The 9,443-nt window shown below is 30.3% G+C and overlaps 1 protein-coding gene and 1 long non-coding RNA gene across 2 annotated transcripts; both read right to left on the bottom strand.

Moving 5' to 3' along the window:
- Positions 1–2,175: 2,175 nt before the first annotated feature.
- Ets97D (DNA-binding protein Ets97D) lies at positions 2,176–5,029 on the bottom strand. Its single transcript, XM_029323007.2, has 6 exons — positions 4,870–5,029; positions 4,434–4,731; positions 4,203–4,353; positions 4,039–4,115; positions 3,542–3,776; positions 2,176–3,441 (listed from the first exon to the last, which is right to left on the bottom strand). Exons 1-6 carry the CDS (start codon positions 4,905–4,907, stop codon positions 2,921–2,923), a joined length of 1,320 nt encoding a protein of 439 aa, XP_029178840.1. The 5' UTR covers positions 4,908–5,029; the 3' UTR covers positions 2,176–2,920.
- Positions 5,030–5,632: 603 nt separating this feature from the next.
- On the bottom strand, positions 5,633–7,725 carry LOC146719660 (uncharacterized). The gene is made up of 6 exons (XR_014926390.1): positions 7,415–7,725; positions 6,958–7,049; positions 6,457–6,897; positions 6,213–6,365; positions 5,749–5,920; positions 5,633–5,667 (listed from the first exon to the last, which is right to left on the bottom strand). It is a non-coding gene; the product is annotated as an uncharacterized LOC146719660 (long non-coding RNA).
- Between the last annotated feature and the right edge of the window lie 1,718 nt (positions 7,726–9,443).

Genomic DNA, 9,443 nt, shown 5'->3' with positions numbered 1-9,443 from the left:
TCCAACATCACCACTATCACCATTACCACCGCCAACTACCACCATCATCATCATCATCATCGTCATCGTCATCATCATCATCATCATCATCATCATCATCATCATCATCATCATCATCATCATCATCATCATTATCATCATTATCATCATCATCATCATTATCATCATCATCATCATCCTTCTATTCTCCAGAATGCTCTCCCGGCACTTCCGGTTATCAGCGACAGACTTCTTGACTTCGAGTAATTTTCTCGCACGTGAAAAGGGCACCATCTATCGAAGCACGATATATCGTTAAATGTTTATATTGTAAGATAGATAATATATCTTTTTCTGAGATTTGTCGATGCGCAAAAAGACTATATTATTGTATAATTTTAATCGTAATTATATCTATATACTTAATATATACAACGACATAGTATTGAGAAATGTCATCATAACGTGTATTACTGTTAATTGTCGTATTAACAGATAGGACTCGGTGTGCGAATTAAATGGATCGCGTAGATACAAAAAATCTCTAGTCTAGTGTGAAAAATAAAAATGAAGATTTAAGGCGAACAACACGTCGCAAAATCAATCGAGAGTTAAGGAAAGGAAGAAACATCGATGGACGAGGAAGAGGAAGCCCGCGACGATGTCTGGGTGAGGTAGTAGGTTGTATAGTAGGGAATGGAAATTCGCGAAATACGAAGTCCACTGTACAACTTGCTAACTTTCCCAGTCGTCGGCGCTACGACGCTACGCGACTCACCAAGAATCATCAGATTCGCTGCGGAAAGAAAGAAATCTCATTTTTATACGAATGCGTATCAATTGGCAAGTTTTTCGCGATTTAGTAATGTCAGAGTGCGCGCACGTATCTTTTGACACACGAGTGCGTGTATGAATGCGAGAGAATGAGTGAAAAAACATCATGCAATATCCTTATTCTCTTGCGAATAAGAGGGTTTAAACCAATATAATTCGTATAAAAAAGTCCCTTCACCGGAATATAAACTTATTTGTGCGCTCTTTCTCTCTGTCTCTTTCTCCCTTCCTCTCTGTCTCTTCAGAGCATTCATGTTATAATCGGATGAGAATGTACATAAGAAGAGAGAGAGAGAGAGATTATTTCTTTGTTAGCTCTTTCGTTACTCATTTTTCAAGCGTAAATTTTGCACATCCAGTTAGACTGTACAAATTAAAAGATCTCGATAAATTTTACAAGATAGTTGGGTTTTTCGGAAATAAGAAGAGTTTCACTGATAAAAGTATTGATTTACGTAAAAGATGACATTTTTCCAGCTTGTATCTTGTTACAATTTCTTTGATTTTTCATTAGGATAATAATCTACATAATCTACAAATAAGAAATAAGCCAAAAAATAATCAAATTTTTACATAAAAGAGAAAAAACTAAACGTGAGATAAAGAGAGAATGAATGGTGATGAGCGTGAAAAAGAGAAAAAGGGCAAAAATGGCGGGCGGGCTGATTATAAAGCCTGCCGCGTCGCCGGTTCCCTGAGACCCTAACTTGTGACGTCGCGTCCGATATCTCACAGGCTAGATTCTCTGGTATTGGCGATGAGTGCTGCCTTTTGCCGATCAAAAGTCAGTCTTAGCAACAGAGATACAAACGGGCCACGTGTTACAACTTGCCTGTCACGCCGCAATTGCGCATTTTTTTTTTATTTTCCTACATTATATGATTGAGGAAAACGGTTGCTTACTATTGATTACACACTCGTTACTATTGATTCTTCATCGATGGCTTGCAAAACTTTTTCATCCCGATCTCTATTAAATTAAATTCAATTTGTTTAATATTATTTATCTTAATTATATAAACTTGAAATAAACATTTTAAACGACATCATTTCTTTTGTTTCTTTTCTAATGAGATCATAAACCAAGTCACTAAGAAATGATATAAAGACAAAATTTATAATCAATTTGTGCAATTATTAATTGTAAAGAATATCATGTTTATACATATACTGCAACGCACTTTTTTTTTTTTTTTAACTATATAACAGATATAAAATATCATGATCTCGAAATTATGTATTTTGTAAAAAATATTCACATTTCTTCGATGAGTTTGGAGATTTTGACATATTAATATTTATATTTATTATCAAAAAATTTTTCAGATATATTAAAAAATATATCAATATCAGTGAGAGGAATATGTTTGACTTGAATTATATATTTAACAATGTCTAGATTATTACAAGCTCTTTACATAATTAAATCGATTGCAATACCATATATTCTGATATAGATTTCTAAAAAGTGATACAATTATTTATACTAAGCTCTGTCGTGACATGCAGCCAAAATCACATATGTATGTCAGTATATAATTCTGTATATGTATATACATATATGTATGTAATATAAAGATAATATCATCTTCTTTACAAAATCTTTTTATAAATTTACTTGCTTACTCTACGCGAAATATTATCTTTAATTATGTATCATTATTGGACGTACAGTAGACAATTATTATTTTCTTTAATATTATTGTTATACTAGTTTGTAAATACATTTCTAAAAATATACTTTTAATTTATGTATCAAAAATCTATATAAAGATCAGTATCATTTCATATTTTGCTACTTGCATCGCTTGCGATATAGAGTTGAAAAATTACTTAATCAATTTATTTGGAAAAGACGAGTAAAGCAACTTATAAATTCATGAATAAAGAAAAATAATGCAATACACACGAGTGATTTTACATTATTCTAAAGGAGGAAGAGATTGATTATATACTAAAGATGATAAATATAGTATATAAATTTGATATATATATATATATATATATACTATATTTTGCATACAAATTATTACGTTAAATAAAATGATGGACACATCAGAAGATTATTTACAGCTCTTTTATTAACAACTAGAAATATGTGACTTCATCAGAAATACCTTCTTCCTTCCTCAACAAGTTTACTCAATTCTGCAGCCGAATAGCCTAATAATTGTTTCAAATCACAAACGAATTTATAAACGAATCGTTTGCCATGAACTTTGGAGATCATATCACCGTCGTAATAATATCGAAGAGCTCTACTTAATTTTTCATAATTCATCGACGGCTTATTCTTACGTGCTCCCCATAATTGTGCCACTGCCTCTGGCTGATTAAGCTTGAATTCTCCTTCAGTCCCAATCCATTGAATCGCATCCCTATATTCTTTATCCGTTAATAGCTCTAATAAAAATTGCCACAACTGTATTTGGCCACTATTAACGGATCGACTGGAAGTAGCAATAGTGATCGAAGAAGTTGGATCGACACTCTCTAATGGCATGTTAACCACACGTGTCTGTTGGCTCACCGCAGGCCTCGATTTTGCTATTTTTTGATTTCGCACTTTCATAGACTTTTCCAATGTGCCTTCACCAGAAGAATCTGGCGTTTCCTTTTGCACTACAGCTATAAAATGGCAATATTGTAAAATTATAAAGAGATTTCGATTTATCGTGGTTGTTAAACTAAACAATATTAAATAATAATTTATTTATTGTGAACATACCAACAAATTTGCACTTTCTAAGAAGTTCAAAATGTGTCCAAAATACATCTCCTGGATCAAGAGGCACTTTTGCATGAAACTCATCCATAGTAAGATTACACAGCTGCGTCCCGGTTATATTCCAATCAGCTAAACGTAATGATACTAAATTAAATTGTCGAACAGCCCATTGCAGCCAATGTTTGACATGTGTTTCTGACCAATCTTTTGGATCGGATGGTATTTTTAAACGGTCCTTTAAAAAAATTTATACATATATCTTCGGATTAAACATGTAACTAATTTTATGTGAACATAATCGTCAAGAATGGATTAAGCACTATATATATACATTGATAGCTCACTTTATACGACAAGTTTATATGAAAAACAATAATCACCATATAAAGTTTATTGATTGCTCAACCTATGTCTATATAAAATAAGCTATATCTTATCTAAATTTTGAATGTAAAAATGAAAATGATGCAAAACAATATTTTTATATTTTGCTTTACCTGATCCTTTTTATACTGTGCATCCACCATCCACTTTATAACATTTCGTTTGTTTTCTTGAGCAACAGGCACCGGTGCTGCATTATAACAAAAATATTAATTGGTAAATACTAAAGTTTCTGATTAAAAATATTGAAAATGGTTGCACATGTATTTAAACGTACAATTATTTTCCACGACTTCAATGTAATCTTCCGCTGGCTTAAGAACGTCTGCTATGTTGATACGTTTCTGCATCGGCTTTATTTGTACATTAATCTGAACTAGCCCCTCTCCTTGGACACATTGATCGACCAAATTTTTATGGCTTTCCAGCTATTATAACAGATTCGTAAAATGGCAAGATCAAAAGAAATAAAGAAAAGAAAAAAACTATGATGCACTTTGATGCTTACCATCTGTGCGTTTTGTAACCAAAACGAATAGTTTTTCAAATCTATGCTAAGCCTCTCTTCCAAAAGACTCCTTAATGTAGATAAAGGTTCTCTAATGTCCATATGTTGCATGATTACTCCCTCATTATATTCGCCATTTACGGTGCCTTCCAACGTAAAACTGGGTTCTACCTCCAAGTCTGAACTATCTTGTTGCAATTGCGCCATGATATCATCCTCGGAAGGCGAGAAGATTGTTTCTGGTTCCATTTTTATTCGTCTTATCATAGCATAATCGGAATCGTCATCAGTATCAAAGCTAGTATCAATTCAATGAAATAAACATCGACGAGAAAATTTAGTATTTATATAAGTTAAGTTAGGTTAGATAATACATTCGAGAAGGAAACGAGAAGAGAAAGAGAAAGCAGACACGCGCGCGTGTAAACTTACTAACCTTTTATCAGAACTTTTCTGGCAATTATCTAGATCCATGTTGAGTGAACACGTAGGCAATTACACTGCAATTTAATTTTCCTGTAAACTCGCAATTTTTACAAGATAGTCGTTTATATTCGTATAGTACTCGTGTTATACATATACCCACACGTATCCATATCTGCTCCTAAATCTTGTCCCATGCATGCGCAGTCCTATCAAACATGGCCAATCGGAAATGTCTAGAAATGTTAGGTTCTAATAAAGGCTGCATAAACTTCAATATTATATTAATAAAAGTCTGTGGTGCTGACAGATAAAGTTTATTCATTATAATACATTAGTAAATATGGCCAGTAATTAGATTTAAGTGCAATAATATGCGCTTCTAATACTTGAAAATAACTGAAAAATTCATTTCTAAATTATTAGAAATATATAAACTATATATTGCGAAAAAGTCGACAATTCAGTTCGGACGATAGCATCTTGGAAAAAATTGATTTCCGAGTGATTAGGAGAATATATTTCGCAAAGAGGTATGCGACCGATCCGGAGGTAGCATGGAAAAGGCCATCTATAAAAAATCCACTGTTTTCATTGGCCGATCAAACCGCGTCCTCGGCTCCTATTGGTTATGATCCGGTCCATCAGAATCGATCGATCGATCGATGCTCAAAGCAATGGATGCGTACGTATATAGTAATCAATCACCATTCGCGGATAGTATACCTCTTCGCGAAATATGATCTATTCATTACGAAATAAAATGCTCTTAAAAATTCATTTCTGAATTATCTCTTGAAATCTTCATTGGCTGTGGAAATACATTTAATTGTATGCGTATTCTGTTTGAGTTATCAATTCCTTCTTGCTAAATAAATAATTTTATACTTACAATATTGTTCAATACTTTTTGTAATACAACTTGATCAAGACCTAATAATTGTTGTAGGATTATAAAATCTTCGAGAAGGGCCTCTAAATCGCGATTAGATTAACTTAATGCAGTATCTCTTTTTCATTCGCATTTCTGACAAATGATTCAAAGATTCCTTCATTCCACGTCTCTAAGAAAGAAATTAATCGAATTTAATTTAAATACGTAATTAAATAAATAATTAATTAAAATTAAAACATAGTCAACTGAACTTGAAAAATATAAAGTGATACTGTCCTTATTTCTAAAGTTTTCATATAAATATTAAAAATACATTTTTATTTTATTTTATATAATCAATACTGTGCTATATAAACAATCTCACTTTCTATTCTTTTTTAAATATAAATAATACTTTGTAGTAAACTTTTACATAGTACTTCTCAAACAGATATACATGTTTAAAAAATGAATATACTTACATGTTTTGTTTCCCTTAAATAATTTTCATCATAAGTAACTTCTGAATTTCCTAATGATGGTTTTTTGAACATGAACATTGTGGGTTCCAATAGTTCCGGACAACTCTCTCAGATTGAAATAAGTGCTCAAAAGTATTATTAAACATTCATCACCTGTTACACAAATTTCTATTTTATATTTATTCATATATATGAAAGAGGAAAAAACATAATTTTTTTCTATAAAGATGAATAAAAAAAATACCTGCAAAATATATATGTCTCTGTTTGTTGTTTTAGCTTCCTAACAACAAACGTTTTCTCCTGTCAGCCACATAATTTAAATCCATGTGACAGAAATTTGTCTTTAATTGATCAAAGCAATGCATCCAATTTGTTAATGCGATCGCACAATTCGTATGAAAAAACTGACTTTTGTAATAATCAGAAAAATGTCTACGTGATACATCTGCACCTCTGTAATCCATACATATGAGTATCCTCATAAGAAATTGCATCTTCCATACATGACATTGATATTCATATCATGTTGCACGAAAAAGAGATTCTGGGCTGAGCTTCTGATTAAAGGCTGCTATTTGCTGTGATGAAGTTCTATACTTTCAAGTTCCATCTGATTGTAAACAAAATTGTAAAGTATGCGATGCAACCAAGACTCTTCCATTGCTTGCGTCAACTCTTTTGTCTGAAAAAAACAATGTGATAATAAAATCCTTTTTATCATATTATATTTGTTTATACTTACTACTATTATAGTTAGTGGCAAAGAACTGTTTATTTTATTCCACTTAGTAAACGTCTCCATGCAACTGCGTGTAACAATGTAACAAGCTCGACCTATACAAAGATATGTAGAGTTAGAATTAATAATAATGATAATTTATACTTAAATTTGTTAAATATACATTAATTATTATACATATTTGAGAATAAACAAACATAAAACAATATGCAATATATATTTATAATTCACAAATATTATTTATCTCCCTATATATTTATGATATCAAGATGTAATTACTTATACTTTCTAATAAACATGTAAAATTAAAATGATAATAATTGAAGTTGCTTTATTTTTGATATTATTCCTCTTCTTTTATCATTATCAGTTTTCTTTTAAAATACAGTATTTTCTTTCACTAATCCTAATATTATCCTAAATATTATAATTGTTAATGACAACATTAATTGAAACATGCCTTGCATTTTTATTATTGTAAATTTTTCACATAATAGCATCATTAACTCGTAAAAATTATTTTGCGTTATTTAATCTAAAACAGGTTATGTCTCATGCGGTCAAGCCTTTAAATATGCTTGAAAAATCGAGTTTGAGTTAATAGGAGAATATATTTTGCAAAGAGGTAGTCGCGCGATAATGCGGCAATAATGCCTCTAAAATGTCCGAAAAATTATTTTGAGTTAACAGGCGAACATGTTGTACGAAGAGCTATTAGGAGTACGCTATTAGGAGACTATATTTTCAAAGAGGTCGTTCAAAATTGACAGTCGGTAAATTATCTACGTTGGTAAATAACTATCATATATAAATTCTCGCGTTGGTAAGTTACCATCATAATTACCAACTCTCTCTCTCTATCTTTAATTTTCAACATAGTTATGTTTCATTTTATTTTTAATATATCTTTATTTCATGTGCGTCCCAGCAATGATATAAACATGATACAATAATATAAAAATCAATATGTAAAATAATATATGCTTTTAACTCATATTATTGTATTTATCTCTCTGAAAAACATTTTCCTTTTTAGAGACTAAATATATTATTTATAATATTCATATATGTATAAATTTTCTTTTTTTTTTTTCGAAAATTCAGCGTTTTTATTCTGTCTTTAAACTTCAAATCCAATCCGATTAGAAGCACGCAACTATATTTTTCTCTTGAAATCTTCATTGGCTGTGGAAATACAATTAATTGTATGCGTATTCTGTTTGAGTTATCAATTCCTTCTTGCTAAATAAATAATTTTATACTTACAATATTGTTCAATACTTTTTGTAATACAACTTGATCAAGACCTAATAATTGTTGTAGGATTATAAAATCTTCGAGAAGGGCCTCTAAATCGCGATTAGATTAACTTAATGCAGTATCTCTTTTTCATTCGCATTTCTGACAAATGATTCAAAGATTCCTTCATTCCACGTCTCTAAGAAAGAAATTAATCGAATTTAATTTAAATACGTAATTAAATAAATAATTAATTAAAATTAAAACATAGTCAACTGAACTTGAAAAATATAAAGTGATACTGTCCTTATTTCTAAAGTTTTCATATAAATATTAAAAATACATTTTTATTTTATTTTATATAATCAATACTGTGATATATAAACAATCTCACTTTCTATTCTTTTTTAATATAAATAATACTTTGTAGTAAACTTTTACATAGTATTTCTCAAACAGATATACATGTTTAAAAAATGAATAAACTTACATGTTTTGTTTCCCTTAAATAATTTTCATCATAAGTAACTTCTGAATTTCCTAATGATCGTTTTTTGAACATGAACATTGTGGGTTCCAATAGTTCCGAACAACTCTCTCAGATTGAAATAAGTGCTCAAAAGTATTATTAAACATTCATCACCTGTTACACAAATTTCTATTTTATATTTATTCATATATATGAAAGAGGAAAAAACATAATTTTTTTCTATAAAGATGAATAAAAAAAATACCTGCAAAATATATATGTCTCTGTTTGTTGTTTTAGCTTCCTAACAACAAACGTTTTCTCCTGTCAGCCACATAATTTAAATCCATGTGACAGAAATTTGTCTTTAATTGATCAAAGCAATGCATCCAATTTGTTAATGCGATCGCACAATTCGTATGGAAAAACTGACTTATGTAATAATCAGAAAAATGTCTACGTGATACATCTGCACCTCTGTAATCCATACATATGAGTATCCTCATAAGAAATTGCATCTTCCATACATGACATTGATATTCATATCATGTTGCACGAAAAAGAGATTCTGGGCTGAGCTTCTGATTAAAGGCTGCTATTTGCTATAATGAAGTTCTATATTTTCAATTTTCAAACCATTGTAAACAGAATTGTAAAGTATGCGATGCAACCAAGACTCTTCCATTGCTTGCGTCAACTCTTTTGTCTGAAAAAAAACAATGTGTTAATAAAATCCTTTTTATCATATTATATTTGTTTATACTTAATACTATTATAATTA

Source organism: Nylanderia fulva, unplaced genomic scaffold (genome assembly GCF_048542155.1).
Source record: "Nylanderia fulva isolate GAGA-0341 unplaced genomic scaffold, ASM4854215v1 Scaffold9, whole genome shotgun sequence".
NCBI classification, from domain to species: domain Eukaryota; kingdom Metazoa; phylum Arthropoda; class Insecta; order Hymenoptera; family Formicidae; genus Nylanderia; species Nylanderia fulva.
The sequence above is the reverse complement of the archived record's forward strand: the minus strand, read 5'-3'. Positions and strand labels throughout refer to the sequence as shown.

Bases quoted from the DNA above. Each gene is read 5' to 3' on its own strand.
- Ets97D (XM_029323007.2), bottom strand. From the start codon at position 4,907: ATGGATCTAGATAATTGCCAGAAAAGTTCTGATAAAAG. The intron at 3,777-4,038 runs GTAAAGCAAAAT...ATTTTTTTAAAG, and splicing joins CACAGTATAAAAAGGATCAG to GACCGTTTAAAAATACCATC. The intron at 3,442-3,541 runs GTATGTTCACAA...GCCATTTTATAG, and splicing joins TAGAAAGTGCAAATTTGTTG to CTGTAGTGCAAAAGGAAACG.